The sequence below is a fragment of the Erpetoichthys calabaricus genome, chromosome 3 (assembly GCF_900747795.2).
Source record: "Erpetoichthys calabaricus chromosome 3, fErpCal1.3, whole genome shotgun sequence".
NCBI lineage: Eukaryota > Metazoa > Chordata > Cladistia > Polypteriformes > Polypteridae > Erpetoichthys > Erpetoichthys calabaricus.
Window position 1 is genome coordinate 225,438,596 of NC_041396.2, and position 19,691 is coordinate 225,458,286.

General features: G+C 38.1%; 1 protein-coding gene across 2 annotated transcripts in view; it reads right to left on the reverse strand.

The window, feature by feature from the left end:
- Positions 1–19,691, reverse strand: part of me1 (malic enzyme 1, NADP(+)-dependent, cytosolic) — a 658,106-nt gene that overhangs the window by 22,338 nt on the left and 616,077 nt on the right. For both annotated transcript variants that reach the window (XM_028797856.2, XM_028797857.2), the window contains exons 11-12: positions 19,436–19,578; positions 15,283–15,456 (exon numbers count right to left, since the gene is read on the reverse strand). In XM_028797856.2, coding sequence (XP_028653689.2) covers positions 15,283–15,456; positions 19,436–19,578 — 317 coding nt within the window. The remainder of the gene's footprint in view (positions 1–15,282; positions 15,457–19,435; positions 19,579–19,691) is intronic.

Genomic DNA, 19,691 nt, shown 5'->3' on the forward strand with positions numbered 1-19,691 from the left:
GTGATTACCCTTTCTTAGATCCACATCCACGACGACGGCTTTATCAAATACACTGAAATTAACCGCATATCGTTCATAAATTTAATGCATCTGATTGTAATTAACCTGTAACAATATAATGGTCCACAGAATGGTCAAACTACTGTTCCTGTGTGCTCATCCTTTCTTTCTTAGCTCCACATTCCTGACGCGGCTTTATAAATATACTGAAATTAACTGCATATTGTTTATTAGTGTAATACATCTGATTGTAATTAACCTGCTACAATATAATGGGCCAGGGAATAGCCATAGTATTCCAAATACCAGAACTGCTTTAGCGTTGTTACGCTCACTGCATCTTGTTCTTCTTTTTGCTGTTCCCGTTAAGGGTTGCCACTGCGGATCATTTTTTTCCATATTACTCTCACTGCACCACTCGGAGTATTTATATCACTGTATCTGAGTGTGAATCACAGCAGCAGATGATCGGAAAGAGAATTATCGGTATACAGTTTCAAGTACACACTACCTCAACCACGGTAAAAAGCGTCAAACCCTTTCCTGTACGGACCTCGCGTTTCAGAAACAGTTTCATCCCAAGAACTATAAACGCACTCAATCACCTCACTGTAAACTTGCACTACAGTTATAATATTGCACAACCTGCGCTACTTTATAAAGCGCGTATGATGACAATATCATTTTTAAGATGAAATGCAGCAAAATATGTTGCTTATAGTATACAGATAAAACTTTAACTTCATTTAAATAATCTGTATTGCTAATAATTAAACATGTGAGGACACGGTGCCGCAGCGCTAGCTAGTTCACGGATAGCTCCTGCCTTGCGCTGTATTCTTGCTGGTGCTGACGCGACACTGGAAGGATAGACGAATAGAATAATTAAACATGTACTACGAAGATATTTCAATGTTCCTTAAAAGTTTTGAAGAATCGGCGTTCTAAGCTTACAAATGGCTTCACGTCTATTACAGAGCTGATTGTGTGGCGATTGGAGAAAGAAAAGTATGGACAGGAATTGGAGGTTAGTATGTTTGAAAGAGACAGTACTTCTGTAATAAATTATTTCATCGAAGGTCGCACATGGTGCAACAAGCCTCTTGCGTGAGATATGAACAATCACTGCGCCACCGTGTTCCCATGTTTAATAACATGCTTTCATTCCTATCATCATGAAAATGATATCACGTATACATCTCAGTATTTTAATTATTCAGAGAGCTGTAATATCTCGAATGTAATGCATTCTGTGTCCTGTCGGAGAAAGAGAAAGAACGGAAGCACGTAGTGATTCACACACATAGAGCACATAGAAGATCAAACACAGAAAAAAGCATTTAACATGCTACTTGAGAAACTAGTAAAATAAACGATTTTAAGAAATTTCGAGATTAAAGTTGACATTTCGTGCTTTTTTCCCACTGTGTGCCTATGTTTTTTGTTTGTACCCTAATACGCTTTCATATGACACTCAGACGGTGGGCTACAACTCGCCTTTTCACAGCGACTTTGATATGTGATTTCTTTTTTATTTCGGGCACTGTGCGACTTTGTGAATTTGATCTTTCGAGTTTCTCTGACACTCTGTCACTCGATCAACTTTCTTTTGTTGATTATACCACTGTTTAAACCAACAAATAGCATGTTTTTCCTTTGCCTCCACTTGGTATTCGCTGAAATTCTTATATTTTCTCCCGTGCTTTTCCCATTGTCTTTTCACAGAAGGCTATTTATATTGATTTGCATATTCAAAGAGGCGTAATTCTGGGAGGAGTTGGGGCGGGACAGAAGGCGCGTGCACGTGCGTTACTTTTCACGCAAATCGGGATTTATGTAGTGGAAGAACGTGAAAGTATGCGTGCGCACAGATTCCTGCATCTGGATTTTTCTGTGCGTACGCACAATCCCGCTTTTGTGCTTACGCCATGTTATAGTGTGAGTTCTACGCACGGCGTTATACATGAGGCCCCAGTTCCATCTGCAAAAGGACTGGGCTGGCCAAATGTTCCATTCTAGCTTTACAAAGAAAACTAGAGGTGTGGGAATTCTCATACATAGAACAGTCTAATGTGTAGCATCACATGTAGTATCGGATCCGGAAGGGAGATATGTAATGGTCATGGGCAACTTATTTAACTGTAAAATGATTTTGATAAATGTTTATGCACCTAATGTCGATGATAAGGAATTCATACAAAACGTATTTGCATCCATTCCCAATGTGAACACTCATAAAATTATAATGGCTGGGGACTTTAATTGTGTTTTAAATCCACTCTTAGATAGGACTCCTGTCACGGGGGGGATGACATCTAACACTGCAAAGATAATTACACAGTTTGTAACTGACCACAACTTATCAGACCCCTGGAGGTTTCTAAACCAAAACTCAAGAACATACTCTTTCTGCTCACCAGTACATCATTGCTACTCAAGAATAGATTACTATATTGCTATTGTTATTTCTGACCATGCACCTCTGATCTTGGAGCTAAAGTCACTATGCCCCACACACTCACCTCGTAGATGGCGTCTTAACCCGCTTCTATTAGCAGACGAGAACTGTACAGAATGTATATCCAAACAAATCAGTTTCTTCCTAGAGACAAATACATCCTCAGAGGATTCTGCAGGAATACTCTGGGGAACTCTAAAGGCCTTCTTAAGAGGACAGATTATTTCATATCCTTCCCACAGGAATAAATTAGAAACTAAGAAAGTATCAGAACTAAAAAGCAAAATTACTAGAATAGATGAAGAACATGCCAGGCTTCCAAGCGAGGCTCTACATAGGAAAAGGCAGGCTCTGCATTCAGAACTCAACCTCTTGACAACTAAAGAAACTGAACAACTAATTTATAAATATAGACATCATTACTATGAACACAAAGAGAAAGCTAATAAGCTTTTAGCTCAGCAAATCCACAAGTAAGAAGTTCGCAATGCAATCCCAGTAATCACCAACGCGAACGGAGACGAAATCATTGACCATAAAAATATAATGCACACATTTAGAGACTACTATAAATCCTTATATTCTACTGAGCTTAAAGAAGACAGCACAGAATCTAATGCATTTCTGGATACATTACAGTTAACACTAATAGATACTTTTAGTGCGGAGGAACTGGATAAACCTCTGGCGCTATCAGAATTACTAGATGCTATAAAGTCACTTCAAGGCGGGAAAGCAGCAGGCCATGATGGCTACCCTGCAGAATTTTATAAGAAATTCTCCGCTCAGCTAGCTCCCCTCCTATTAGCAACATTTGTAGACACTAGAGACAATCAAATTCTACCTCAAACTTTTCGCCAAGCATTAATCACCATCTTTCCTAAACAAAATAAGGACTTATTACAATGTGCATCATACAGACCAATTTCGCTTCTGAATAATGATGTTAAGATACTCTCAAAAATCATAGCTAGGAGGATGGAGAAAGTGCTGCCTTCGGTAATATCACAAGATCAAACTGGATTTATCAAGGGTTGACACTTATCCTCCAATCTTCGATGCCTGTTTAATGTAATATACAAAGTATATTACCACCAACAAAGTCAAACACCCCAGAAATATTATTATCATTGGATGCAGAAAAAACATTTGACATGATTGAATGGAAATACCTTTTCACTACATTAGAGAAATTTGGGTTTGGCCAGAACATTTGTGCATGGATCAAACTACTGTATACCAGTCCAGAAGCTTCAGTTTGTATTAACATTTGTTCAGACTACTTTAAACTAGAACGTGGTACCAGACAAGGACGCCCCTTGTCACCACTGCTATTTGCAATCGCCATTGATCCACTGGCAGTTCACTGTCGAAATGATAATCAGATAAATGGGATTATCAGAGAAGGACTGGAACAGAAAATTTCTCTATATGCAGATGATATGGTACTGTATATATCAGACCCACAAAATTCTGTGCCTGCAGTCTTAACAGCACTTACAGAATTTCAAAAGATCTCTGGTCTCAGAATTAATCTGAATAAAAGTGTACTCTTTCCAGTGAATTCTCAAGCACACAATATTAGATTGGACACCTTCCCTTTTATCATTGCAGGTCAGTTTAAATACCTACGGGTAAACATCACAAGTAAATACAAAGCTCTTTATCAACAAAATTTTGCCGTCTGTATGGAAAAAATTAAGCAAGACTTGCATAGATGGTCAACCCTTCATCTCACTCTAGCTGGAAGATGAATATTCTTCCTAAGCTTCTTTTTTATTTCAAAACATTCCAATATACATCAATAAATCATTTTTTAAGCAATTAGATTCAACAATAACCTCATTTATTTGGAACTCAAAACATCCACGTATCCAAAGAGCGACCCTACAAAGACCTAAGGCAGAAGGTGGCATGGCTCTACCTAACTTTCAGTTTTATTACTGGGTAGCAAACATACAAGCTATAAAAACCTGGACACAAATAGATGAACATATACAGGCCTAGTCTGCAATAGAAGTAAAATCCTGCAGTACTTCTTTATATTCCCTGCTTTGTGCCCCAATAAATGCAAGGTATCGGCAATATACTAATAACCCAATTGTGCTTCACTCACTCAGAATATGGAAACAATGCAGAAAGCATTTTTAGATGGAGAATCTTTTATCTGTGGCACCTCTGCAAGAGAACCACCTCTTTCAACCCTCGCAAACATATGCAGTTTTAATATCTAGAAAAAATTTGGGATTAAGAGATCTTTATATAGACAACATTTTTGCATCCTACGAACAATTACATTCCAAATTTAACGTTCCAGCTACATATTTCTTTCACTATCTTCAAATTATGAAGTTTGTTAAACAAAACCTGCCCGATTTTCCTCATCTTGCACCCTCGTCCATGCTGGAAAAAATACTGCTCATTTTCAAGGACTTAGACACCATCTCTTCAATATATAAAATTATTTTACAGTCCCTCCCTTTCAAAGATCCAAGAGGACAATGGGAAAAAGATCTCTTAATCAATATATCAGAAAGGGAGTGGAAAGTAGCAATGCAGAGACTTCAGTCGAGCTCCATATGCGCAAAGCATACAATTATTCAACTCAAAATTATATATCAAGCACATCTGTCTTGCTTAAAACTGTCCAAAATGTTTCCAGGGCAAGATCCAACCTGCAAACGCTGCAATCAAGTCCCAGCCTCACTGGGTCACATGTTTTGGGCCTGCGCCAAATTAACATCATTTTGGACCAAAATTTTTAAGTGCCTTTCAGACAGCCTTGGTGTCACAATCCCTCCTAACCCATTAACAGCTGTGTTTGGTGTTCTTCCAGATGGGTTTAAATTGGAGAAGGACAAACAAACTGTGATTGCATTCATTACACTTTTGGCACGCAGACTTATTTTGCTAAACTGGAAGAATCCTAACTCTCCTCTTTTAAGTCAGTGGGTAACCGATGTTTTATACTACAGTAATCCCTCCTCCATCGCGGGGGTTGCGTTCCAGAGCCACCTGCGAAATAAGAAAATCCGCGAAGTAGAAACCATATGTTTATATGGTTATTTTTATATTGTCATGCTTGGGTTACAGATTTGCGCAGAAACACAGGAGGTTGTAGAGAGACAGGAACGTTATTCAAACACTGCAAACAAACATTTGTCTCTTTTTCAAAAGTTTAAACTGTGCTCCATGACAAGACAGAGATGACAGTTCTGTCTCACAATTAAAAGAATGCAAACATATCTTCCTCTTCAAAGGAGCAAACAAATCAATAGGGCTGTTTGGCTTTTTAAGTATGCGAAGCACCGCGGCACAAAGCTGTTGAGGGTGGCAGCTCACACCCCCTCCGTCAGGAGCAGACAGAGAGAGAGAGAGAGAGAGACAGATAAAAAAACCAATACGTGCCCTTCGTGCTTTTAAGTATGTGAAGCACCATGCAGCATGTCGCTTCACGAAGCAGCTGCACAGAAGGTAGCCAACGTGAAGATAATCTTTCAGCATTTTTAGACGAGCGTCCGTATCGTCTAGGTGTGCGAACAGCCCCCCTGCTCAATCCCCCTACGTCAGGATCAGAAAAAGTCAGCGCAAGAGAGAGAGAGAGAGAGAGAGAAAAGTAAGTTGGGTAGCTTCTCAGCCATCTGCCAATAGCGTCCCTTGTATGAAATCAACTGGGCAAACCAACTGAGGAAGCATGTACCAGAAATTAAAAGACCCTTGTCCGCAGAAACCTGCGAAGCAGCGAAAAATCCGCGATATATATTTAAATATGCTTACATATAAAATCCGCGATGGAGTGAAGCCGTGAAAGGCGAAGCGTGATATAGTGAGGGATCACTGTATTTGAAATTGGAAAAAAATCAAATATTCAGTTAGAGGTTCTGTACAGAATTTTTTTAAAACCTGGCAGGATATAATCAATAAAATTTTAGAATAAGCTCTTAAAGCACAGAGGAAGCAATTATCTCCACATTTCTTTTTCTTCTCCATTCATCTCTACTGGCCTATTAAACTCATCACTTTAGGTATGTTTACAAGCCTTAAGTTTTATCCTGTTGGCCATGCTCTCTCTCTCAGGGGTGGGGGTCGACCTGTTTTTCAAACCTATTTTTTGTAAAAATTAATCGATTTGTGTGAATGATTACAATAAAATTAATAAAATAAAAAAAAAATAAATAAAAAAAAAGAAAGAATTGTCAGCAATCTATATATATAATTCACTAAGCAGCCGACCATGGCACGTAAGACAGAGACCTTGGGATACACACGACAGAGCCACGCCTGCCAACTCACAGAGCCTCGCCCACCAACTCTAACCCTCCTCCCGCATCATGGGATACGCACGACCGCGTCCATCCTCACAAACTGTTTTACACGCTGCATACAGCGATTCCCATCCGCGACAAACATGCTTCTTCTTAGATGGTCCTGCAGGAACAGGGAAAACCATTGTCTACAAAAACCTAATTCATACCATACTAAGAGCATAGTGTTTTTGTTGGCTTGCCCACCTGCCCGCCCATGCACCTGACTGTTACCAGCATTCACCGCAATGTACTGTAGTGTAAAACTATCACAGCTCCTACCTCACAAACTGTCCTTTTCCCCCGGATTTCCCTGACCCCATCAGATTCAAATTTGCCTTTTACTTTTACATGCAGACAATTTCCTGTTAGATTAGCTTTTGCAATGACAATTAATAAGGCACAGGGCCAAACTTTCAAAAAGATATGCCTGTATCTGCCAAAACCAGTTTTCAGTCACGGACAATTGTATGTTGCTCTCTCCAGAGTTCCATCTTTTCATTCACTCACAGTCGTATCCTCAAACCCACCCCATTTGGACAACTGTGTCTTTCAGGAAGTGTTCACCCATCAATAAATAATTATGCGGCGTAGCATACGCCGCAGGTTGGCTAGTATTCATTAAAATATGAACTGCAAAATATGCATTTGAAGGAAGCGGTGTGTCACACTTTGTCAAAAGGGCTGCTTTTAAGAGATCTGATAATGAAGAGCCGCAGGAGATGCAGATTTCAGTACTCAAAAGACCCGAATCAACAAATCTACCTAAAGGCACCAGTAAAGCACAGACAAGGCTGCACAACATCTACATACTGACTACACGTCAAAACACATAACTAAAGAAATTTAGCATTACTGTCTAATTGGAAATTCAAATATCCCTTGATAAAATAGATGCAGCATTTTAGCATGTTGTATGTCCATAGACCACAATGCTTATCTAAAGTCTATTTTCTGTTGTTATGTCCTATAGTGATATAATGGTTAAGATGACAGAAAGATAGTGGCACTTCTTAGATGTGTGGAGCCGAGTAGCTGTGGTGGTCTGCATGTGTGTGTGTGTGTGCCTGTCTGTTTGTCTGTCCCCACTGTCACAGCACTACTTACGATGTACAAGTTAATCATTAAGCTACAGTCACCTTGTACTACAGAGGTTCTGAATAGATAACAGTAATTTTAGCCTTTTATCTTCTCTCAGCATCAAGTCTTTTTGTTCAGTATCTTTTGCTCACTCCCTGAAATCCCTGCAGCGATTTAAAATGCACAGACTAGAGAAATTAGGGTGGATGTTTTAGGAATAAGCCCTATGGGTGTAGCCTTTGCAGTGCAAGATTTTACTGCTAATCACTACACACTTTTTAATGGGTTGTCCCCAGACGCGTATTCTCATTTGAATCACATCTGGCCCTACGAGACTAGAATTTCAGAGTGACATCTCAGTTGGCTCTATTTGCTCTAATTCATGGCCTTGAGTGAGGCGGGACTAAAACATTATGCTTCAATTCAAGGCTTTTTCTTCCACTTACTTAAAACCTTGCAAACGCTAGAAGTTTACCTGACATAATTATGACACAATATCAATAAAACACAAGGAAAGAGATCTTTAGCTGTCTGTTTACTAGCTGCTTAGAGTTCTAATTTATCTTGGCACTGATAAGTAGTTTTACGATATTATGGTGTTAATGATGCTATCCAGTGTTGTGTGGTTCTCATGCTTGTGCTCTGTGTCATGCCTGTGGGTTCAATTAGAGAACTTTGCATGCTGTGGAGCACACTCTGTCTTTGTCATGTGGTTCTTTCTTTGTGGTGTAGTATTGTATTCCACTACACATTGTTAGTTTCTTTACTGTGTCTTCTACAATGTTTTAGGGAAAAGTGACACTTTTTCTTGCAAATTGTTTTAGGCTGTGAAGTTTTCTTCCTGAAGTAAGGGTGCTTCTCAGTCTTATTACACTCGCTTTGTCAGTGGCACATAGCTTAAGCTTTAATGAATGGATCTTAGAGATTGTTCAGGGTGTTCAACTCAAGGACTCAGTGGAGAGTAGCTTCCAGCATCAAAGAAAGTTTAAGAGTTTTTGCTTCATAGAGAGTGGGTGGCTTCCACCCAAAGAGACAGGGCAGATGCTTGCACCTAGTTTTAAAGGAATACGTAGCCTCTGGTCATAGTTACAGATCCAGTGTCTGTTTATAGGTGTCTTATTTTGTCTGTCATGTCTTCTAGTGTTCAGCTGCTGGTTGTAAGTTTAAAAATGAAAGTCCTTTTGGTGTGTCTTGCGTACCCTTTTTTTGAAGTTTTATTGCATTCATACAAAATTTTTAAATTGTCATCCCTCCTTAATTTTGAAAGCTAAGAACATTTCTTGTATCTAATACAACATTGCCTCTACCATTTCAACTGGTAGGTACCTTGCCCCACCAAACTCTAAAAGTTTTTACATTTTATGTATTATGGTTGAAATTCATGGCTCCAGTAGGATCTGTATTAAAACAGGAGAAACTACAGTGATTTAATACTGTGAGAACAAAATTATTTGAAGGGAAATTCCAGTATAATTAATAAGATTTCATTTTTTTGTAGAGAATTAAAAGGGTCTCCAGATGGAGCATCTGTTGGTATTCAGATCATTAGATAATTAGCAAGGAGATCAGACATATATTTGGCATTTCTCTGTCTATCTTAAACTTCCTGCAGTTAGTAGGCATTTATACCAGGTTTTCTTCGGCCTTTTGAGCACTGATGTTGATCTTTTTAACCAGATGTTAAGACCAGTAGTATACAGGAAGGGTTCACATGATAGAGAGTTATTTGATTTCCAAAGTGGTCCTTCAGGAAAAAAAAATCTCAAGAAAGGTGTGTAAGTACAAAACAGACCTAAAACACCAAGAATGTCTCAAAACTTAAAATAGTCAGGTCCCTGAAACTCTAAAGCAGGTCTAAGCCTTATGCTTGCAAGAAGGCCCAGGCCTATAAATTCCAGTGGGGGAAGGGAATTTTAAACACCTCTGGGCCAAAGAACAAACTAATAATTTTAATATACATTTTATTAAATTAAAAAAATGGTAAAAAAAACAAGGCACTAATCATTCCTCAAAAGTACAGAGAAACAAGAATTTTAAAAATTACAAAAACTTCCAAAAGCTGTCCACTTAAAAGTAACTAAAATAAGAACAAAAGCAGAATTTAGAACCAAAATGGAAAACCAAAAAATGAAAACAATAATTCAAAACCAAAATCACCAGATAAAGTTAAAAAAACTGAAGCTTACAAAATTGGAATAAAACAAATGGAGCCAAACAACATAAACAACATAACAGCACTGACTTGAGGCATCTCTAGCCTTTAAAGTGCAGTCAGACCTGCAGTGCGAGGGGAACAAATAACAAAGATATTAACGTGTTTATCAAGTACACAATAATTAATAAACAGCACAATGCTAATTAAAGAATAACACAATACAGAAAGAAAAAAATCAGTAACATCAACTAAAAATTATAAAATAAATAAAAATGAGTGATGGCCAGAATATATTACATTTTTAAAATAACTCTTTTTTGCATTCCCAGGTTATTTTGCCAGTAAGGGTTCAAGTTCATTTTATACTCCTAGAAGGTAGTGTGTTTGTACAACTTCACTAGGCATCAAATAGTTTCTTATTAAATAAAATATCACTCAAACCTGGTGAGAGCGTGCAGTGAAATTAGATTTTGTATAAGGCTCTGCCCAGTTGAGGTGGGAGCCAGAGTGTTTGTGGGCCTATAAACAACACGCCTGCTCAACGACCTGAGTTTACAGTGTCGCAGACTGCACAAGGCTCCTAGGGCATTTTCGAAAGCAAGGCAAGCTTCTGGTTGTGAATGAGTAGGAGGGACAAGACTTGGGGAGCGAGTAACTTCTGAGGAAAGGTTAGCTGCAGGGGGTTTTAGGGAGACATCCCTGTTTACTACCTTGCCATGGGAAGATGTTCTTGGATAAGGGGTCAAACATCAATGAATAGTGGTCCCCAGCTGATGACCCTAGTAGCTAACCAAGCAGGAAATGTCGGAGGTGCATCAGGTGTAGAGACAAGCAGGAAAATATCCACCTGTATAAGTATGTCACCAAGCCTGTTTCAAAGTCAAATGATACCCTTAAACCGTTTAGTTTAAACATGGACCTACTGTATTTGAACAATTTGTGGTCTCTCAGAGTAGCACCATACACAGCATTGTTTTCCTGTTCACTTCTCGCCATGTATGTGACCATCGGTATTTTTATTTTTAGGTTTTACCCATTGGTGGATAGCTTGTTGGCACAGCGTTTTGACAGCTCCGGAAAAATATCTTGATATTGTCTGTATGAAAATTGCATAATGTTTTTACTCAATATTCTCTAGCTATTCTGGTGTTCCTCCTTTATCCTAAAGATAATGATTAATTGATGTCCATAAATTTTCCTGGGGTAACAGGGTTATGTGCATGGTCATCCATCCAGGGTTGGTTCAAGGCTTGTGCCCGTTGCTTCAAACATGAGCTTCCATAATTTGTGATACACCATTTTATATTCACTAAGATTTATTCTTTGTTAATTAGTATTGCCTAATTTTTATATTTTTTCTTTCTTCATCTTGTAAAGCTACATCAATTGTGTGAAAACATGCTATATAAATAAATGTTGTTGTTGTTGTAGTAGGTTACGAGAAGGATAGTCCTCCCAACATTTTTCTCTTTAAAGCCACTTTAGTTTTTGACTGCCTGTCGAGGTCCCATTTCAGAACTGGCATTCTCACTCTCAAAACTATATACTGGCAACAGTAGGGCAACCACATCCTCTCTCTTTGAAATGCTGGAATCGCCACCATTTTGTGAACCTCAAATTAGCCACTATGTGCTCCAGAATATTGTGTACAGCACTAATGGGGAGTTGTACAGTTCTGACATTCTTTGACAATTGCCATGTTTGTGCGGTCTACAGTGCTTCTTGAAATATAAAAATCAGGAAACCTTAGTTGTATTTGATGAGTTCTTATAAAATATACATTAAACTCTATAGAGATTTTTTGAATTAGCACAATAAAGGCATAAACAGTAACAAAAAACCTTCAATTAGCCAGCATGTTTAACTGAAACAGAAGTCTATTTATAAGCAAGGTTTGAAATGAAAAATTATAGCCACGATGGCCCTCCAAGATGACAACCAAGCACCCTAGGACATGTCCGTACAGTATTACTATGACAGAAGTGTCAAGTATTTAGGATATGTGGGTTTTGTCCCCTCACACTGAACTGATTTTGTACTTTCTACATTTTAGTATTAGTTGATTAATTATCAAGCACACAGCCCACTTAGCCAAAGTCAAATATCTAAAGTACAGCTGTACTCATCCCTAAAGTGCCTGTCGTCTGCCTTTGACTCATAACTGTGAAAAAGTATCAGGTCTAAATGCTAGACAGTTAAAAAATTGCATGTAGCAAAATGCTAAAACAGGTACACGTGGCTTTTATGAATCCTGAGGTTTAGCCATGCCACTGAAGTGTGGGTTATTAGAACATTAGAATATTAGAGAAGTATGATGTAAATAGGCCAAAAAGCTTACCAATCTTATTTACCTAGACTCTTTGAAACACAATTTAGTCCAATTTCGAAGGTCTCTAAATCCCTACCATCTTAACACACCACTTGGTAATTTATTCCATGTGTCTACAGTTCTTTGTATGAAGAAACACTTTCTAAAATTTGTGCAAAAGTTGCCCTTAACAAGCTTCCAACTCTGTCCATGTGTTCTTGATGAATAATTTATTTTAAAATAACAGCAAGAATCTGCTAAGCCATTTATCTTCATAATTTCAAAGACTTTATTCATGTCACCTCTTAATCTTCATTTGCTTAAACTGAAAAGTTTCAATTCTTTATACCTTTTCTCACTTGTCAGTCCAGGAATCAGCCTAGCTGCTATCCTCTGGAGTAACAGTAAGCTTAGAGAAGAGCATTGATTTGTGTGTGTGTGTGTGTGTGTGTGTGTGTGTGTGTATGTGTGTGCGCGTATGTGCACATGACCCCCTACTACCTGCTGTTGAACTGAGATCCTATACTAACACATGTGTCTGGATTGGCATCAGATCACCAATACCCTCAGGCATCGTTATCTTGCAAAAATGCAGCAATAAAAATATTAATGCTAAGTAAATTATGCAGCCACACACTGCAAGGGAAATATTGTCAATTTTGCTGATAATACAGGTGCAGTAGACCTGATCTGTAACAACAATGAGCAGGATTACCTAGATTGGACAGGCTATCACACTAGTGTCAGGACAACAGTCTACTCCCGGCACTACCACCCACACAGAATTAACAGCACTCAGGTGGAGTGGGGTGGACATTTTAAAATACCTCAGTGTCCACATCACAGAGGACCTGACTTAGTCAAAGCACACTGAAACCTTGGTGAAGAAGGCATGGCAACGCCTTAATCTCACCTCAGACACCTCAGAGATTTCAGGCTGCTCTCCCAGATACTAAAGAACCTCTTCTATACATTCACCATTTAAAGAGGGATATCACCTTCTGATTTGGAAACAGCATGCTGCAGGACCGCAAGGCTCTGCAAAGAATGGTGTGGTCAGCTGAACGCATCATTCGGTGTGAACTCCGTAATTTCCAGGACATCTATATCAAGAGATGTTGGACAAGGGCAAAGAAAGTTATCTGTGACATCAGTCATCCCCAAAATAGCCTCTTTTCTGTGCTGTGGTCGGGTAAATGGTACCGCTGCCTAATATCCAGTTCAGAGAGACCAAGGAGGAACTGTACTTTTGCTTTGTTACGTTTCTGTCACCCTCATTAACATTACATTTGAATTTTTCACAGTAATTTTTTAACTTCCTTAAATCTTTTACAGTATACCGTGAAAAGCAATTGCCATCTTGCGAGTTGTACTTTAACCAAGCTTTAAGGAAAAGGTGTCAGACCATGCCATCTATTTTTTTCAAATAGTGTTTCTCATCACTGGTGGGTTGCGAGTTGGTATTGTTTATATTGGTAGTGGGGTCGCAGAGAGTTGCAAAGTGGGTTGTGATGACCCCCCCCAATGGGTCATGAAGACACTTATATGTAAGGAAAGTGGGTCGTGACACCAAAACAGTTGAGAAACACTTTGGATTATGTAGATAAGTAACGTAAAAATTAAAGCCATGGAAGATTCTCAAGTAACTCAAATAGACAGCCCGGCTTCAAATTCAGTCAGTATTTATACTGGAAAAATAATAAAAGCACCACTATTAAGGCAGAAAAGATATTCAGCAAGGGTGCTTCCAGAAATCCAGTAGCACAAACCTCTCATATAAAGTTTTTATCAAGTTATTTACTACAGATACTGTAATACAGGTCAAATCTCATTTTTGCGAATACCGGAGTAACAAAATTTTCAGAATAACCAGACAAGCGTTCATACAACATCTTGTTTAACCAATTTTGCTTTAACAAAATGTAAATTCAGTATAATTAATGTTTTATCGAACAAAAATGTCCACCAAAGATACTAATGTGAGGCAAAAAATACTTAATCCCACGCCTTCACTTTTTGCCGAGTCTCAAGAAGCCTGCAACAGGCTGTCTCTTTCTTGTTAGACCAAAAGAAAGTGACTGTCTGTTGCGTATTGTGAAATTTCTGGTGTTGGGCAGTCTCAGAAAGAATGTAGGTGCGACATCATACTAATAGCCGAATTCTGAGTCAGTGCTCCTCTGGGTGTGTTTTGTTGTGTCATATGCGGATACTGTTCTGTTCTGTATTCATACCTGTATTTCTGTTAAAAAAAGTTACATCTAAACATTGTGTGACAAGCACGTTACACGGTAAGCCTGATACTGCATAGGTTTACTGTTTACCAGATGCAGCAGAGCAGCTACAGAGCTGTCCTTGCAGTGCTGCCATTAGAGATTTTTCCCATATTCGTTATAATGAAATTTTCATTATAACAAAATATTTTTATGGTCCCATGAATTCAATTACAACAGGATGCTACCTGTATTTTGAAACAGGGTGACCCTAGCATTCTTCTGCCCCATGGAAAGGCATACATACTTCTAGCACTCATGTGACATCAAGGCACTAGTAATAACACAGCGAGAGAACATAATTAAAATGTTACTTGTATGTTGCTTATTGAGAGAATGATCTGAGATGTTGCTATATACATATTATGATGCTAATATCCTCATAGAAATGCACTATATACATGGCAAACTTGTACTTCTGAAATCAGAATTTTTCACTACTTGGGATGTTATTAGGAAAGTGAAAGAAGAACAAGCTCTGAGATTTCAGTATGAATTTATGAATGGTCTTTCAATGGTCCTTCTTCAGTGTTTCTCCACACATTTCTTTGTTTAGTTGGCCCCAGCTGAGACTCCAGGCACCTTTGACACTCTACTGGGTTGAGTAAATATATCACAATAACTAGCTGTGATACCTTTAGATTTATTTTAAGTCTATTCATAATATTAATGCTGATGAAGATACTCATTTCCATTATTATATTTACCTCAGCGGTAGTAAGAAAGATTTCATCACTGATGTGTTTGATTCCACAAGCAACAACACCAAGGGCAACTCCTGGGAAGACATAGGCATTGTTTCCTTGACCTGGGAAAAACTGGCGACCATCAGGAAGGACAACAGGGTCAAAAGGACTTCCACTGGCAAAAATGCCTCGGCCCTAAAAATAAAATAAAATAAAATAAAAATATACAGAGTGTCATTGAATGTTGGAGATTATAAATAAAGAAAAAACAAAGCAACATTTACTGTCTAACTGGACACACTGTAGCTTTACAGGAAAAGCCATTAGGGAAAGTAAATTTTTCTTTTATTAACAGTACAGATTTAAATGAAAGAGGCTGACCACAAAGCTATAAAAAGATCGTCAGAAGTGGAAAGAGTTGACTGTATTGTGTGGCGTGTTTGGAACATGAGCTGCTGACATGGCAAACCCCTGAAGCAGCTGTTCCGCAGCAGCTGGATGCCACGGCTTTGCAGAAGGAGTGCATTTAAATGCAGTAAGTGGAAGTGCATAAACAAAAGCCATGGCAGCAGTATCACACAGTTTTCTACAAGCCCAAAGGTCTTGTCACTATAAACATTGTAAGAAACAATGTAATTAGGGAGAAATAGGGCAGCACGGTGGCGCAGTGGTAGCGCTGCTGCCTCGCAGTAAGGAGACCTGGGTTCGCTTTCCGGGTCCTCCCTGCGTGGAGTTTGCATGTTCTCCTCGTGTCTGCGTAGGTTTCCTCCGGGTGCTCCGGTTTCCTCCCACAATCCAAAGACATGCAGGTTAGGTGCATTGGCGATTCTAAATTGTCCCTAGTGTGAGTGTGTGTGTGTGTGTGCGCGCCCTGCGGTGGGTTGGCATCCTGCCTGGGGTTTGTTTCCTGCCTTGCGCCCTGTGTTGGCTGGGATTAGCTCCAGCAGACCTCCATGACCCTGTAGTTAGGATATAGCGGGTTGGATAATGGATGGATGGAGGGAGAAATAGAAAAGGCTTGTTCAACAAGCATTTAAGGTAAGAAGAGTGTTGGTTTTATTCATTTGTTGATATGAGCCATAAAAGGATATTTCAGACAATGTCTCCAAGAGTTGTCCAGAAAATTAATTTAGAAGTATTTCAGTTATTCTTAACTGTGGACAGGCACAAATGTATTCTCGTGACTGAATGATATTTCCAGCAACTTAGTCATCACACTTGATGACTGGCGATGATAAAATCAAACAGGCCTGATTTGTAGGAAGTCATAGGGTCATTATTCTGTATGCATCAGCTTGTGATTGCATTATTTGCATATTATTTGTATTTTGAATAGTGTGTAATTAAATCAGTATATTAACTTGGTATAATCCTTGGCTACTGGTACTTAAATTTCCCTCAGGATCAATAAAGTATCTATCTATCTATCTATCTATCTATCTATCTATCTATCTATCTATCTATCTATCTATCTATCTATCTATCTATCTATCTATCTATCTATCTATCTATCTATCTATCTATCTATCTATCTAATTAACTAAACAGTTCAGGATGCAAAGAATTTGGAACCCACTGCATAATTTGACACCTAATCTTTTGTATATCAAGAACAGTACTTGGATAATATTCTTGAAATTGCTGCATTGTAACTATAAATATCTTGTTGTCAATATTTAACCTAACATAACAGTACATTCCCCATTTCATGGTCATGGGGGTGCCAGAGCCTAAACTACTAGCATCAGGCACAAGACCAGTACAAGCCCCACTTGTGCACATATCCAGACTGACACAGGACCAGCTAGTTAGCTTAACTTTGGACTCTGGCTCTGTAAAGCAGCAGCACTGCCTATAGCACCACCTTGCTGTTCCACATATTTTTAAAGGCAAAAAATTCAAAATGCTAATATAGGGTATGCATTATATTTTGTGTGTCCAATGGAAGATTTCCCTTACCACTTACTGAAAGCACAAATGGCTATGATTTCACAGGGATGCCACTAAGTGGGTAGTTGCGCTTAGGAAATAGGCACATAAAAATGTTCAGAGTTGTGCACTGGGTAAATCTATCAATTAAAAAAATTACATAAATATAATAGTAAATAAAAAGGAACAGAATAAGAAATGAGACATGAAGTGGTACGGGCATGCAGTGAGGAGCGACAATGAATATGTTGACAAAAGAGTGATGAGAATGGAAGTAAAGGGGAAGAGAAAGCAGTGGAGTCAGAAGCAGAGGTGGATGGATAAAGTAAAATATTTAAAGGAAAATGTTGTGACTAGGGAGGAGATGCAGGACCGAACTGGTTGGAGAGGGTTGATCAAAAAGCACCAACTCCACATAGAAGTGATAAGGAGGAAGAAGAACAAGAAAAATATCACAAATTCTGCTGTGTCTGCTTTAGTTTCATGGAGGTAGAAAGTGAAGAAGAGAGATGGAAGAAGTGGGATCACTGCAATTTTGTAAGCTTCAGTCAAAAGGGGAGGAGAAGTTATAATTGATAGCCTTTGTAATGTGTATTTCTCCATCTATCCAAATTAAAAATTTTTCAATCATTATTATTACAGCAGGCAAGTAGCTGAGCTACTACATATATAAAAATTTATCTCATAAAAGAAAGAAGGCAAATAATACAGATTCATTTTGTATCATGCATGCACATGCCATGTGTTATCTTCATTGGAAACTAAACTTGCGTCTCGATCACCACTTAGAGACTGAATACATAGCCTTTTGAGCCAATAAGAGCATTTTTCTCCATAATGACAATATAAACTACAAAAGTTTACTTTGAAACAGACTAAATTTTATTGATGAAAACAATATAAAATTCATGAAAACAAATGAATTTAATGAAACCCTTGATTTTCACCTTAACATTTTGCAGATTATTATTCTTATTATTAATGTGTGTTCAATTAACTGTGTATGTAGCTGTGAGTCACTCAAGGAACTTGAATATAATCACAGTTTTGGAGAGGTGCCTTAGATTTTTGGTATGGGACCCATGCTAACCCAGAACAATGCATTTGTGCTGTGACAGTAACACAGTTATTGGTTTTAGTGGACTGTGCAGCTAATTTTTGTCATGCTGATGTCAAGTGTGTATGTGATGTCCTCTCAGCTCTCCTTTTAACACATGCAATATTTTTTAGACATATTTAATTGTACAAACAATTACTGTATCAAAGACAACATTAAAACTTTGATCACAAATGAAGCACAAGCATATACTGTAGGCAAACTGTGGAAGAAACAGGTGTCCTGCAAAGCATAATAGTGTGGTGAGAAAAATAAAACTTCAAAATGAGTATAAAGAACAGGAAAATGAAGAATTAGCCATTTCCTCCTATATGTTTACATACATAAATATTTATTTTTATGGTAGAATGTGTATTAGTGAAAAGTACTTTATCGGTGTGTCTATGAAAGGTAATGTCCCGAGAGCCTCAAATATCACTAAAAACACACAGAATGTTTCACACACAGACATAAAAACACTTTTAAGCCAATAAAATGTATTGCTACTCTGAAAAGAGACTGCTTTAAGTTAATTATTTTATGTATGTTTTGGCTAAGAAACAGCGATCATAACTGATGTTGTTTAGCTGTGCCTGTGTGTCTGAACATTGCTGTCATATTGCTTATATACATTGTATTTCTATGGCTGCTTGTTAAGATGTAAATAAATAAGTCTTATCTGATTCTTAATTTTGTTCTTATGAGAATTTTACATTTTTGACAGTGTGTTTAAATAAACATTGAATATAACAACAGTAATTTACAGTTGTGTTTAGGTGCAGCATAACAGATGCTTCAAATAATTACAACCATAGGGCCTATAATAATCTTAAAATGACCAAACAGGGTCTTTGGAAAATTGTGAATTTGAAGGGTTTTGGTTTTGGAGAGAAGTTTCTGGAAAAAAAAGTTGATATAAAGTGGTAAAAATTAAATTTACTGTTTTACTGAAGTTTTCAGAAAAAAAAATTGTGCTGTTGAATATTTTTCAATGTCAATGTTTAAGATGTAGCAGAATAGCCAACCAATTGAGGCCTAATATTCTGGGAATTGTACTGAAGGTGCTTCTTCTTGTTATGCATTAACTTCAGGTTTCCTCAGGCTTCAGTTGTGATGAAAGCCTAGCTGTTTTCGAATTGATGTCCTTACCTCAGTCAGGGTGTAACACTGCTTTGCAGTACATTCAGCTTTGCTAGTAGGGTTACTCAGCGCGAAAATGATTGGACGTTTATTGAATGATGCCATGTCTTTAATGATTTTCTCTGTAAACGCTCCTCCAACTGCAGCAACACCTTTAAAGTGAAGTAAAACAGGACATAAGAAAATAAAAATATAGATAGTCACAGTCACACAAATGTGTGTGCACAAGAAATACATGGCATGATCTAACTTTTACCAAGAAAGC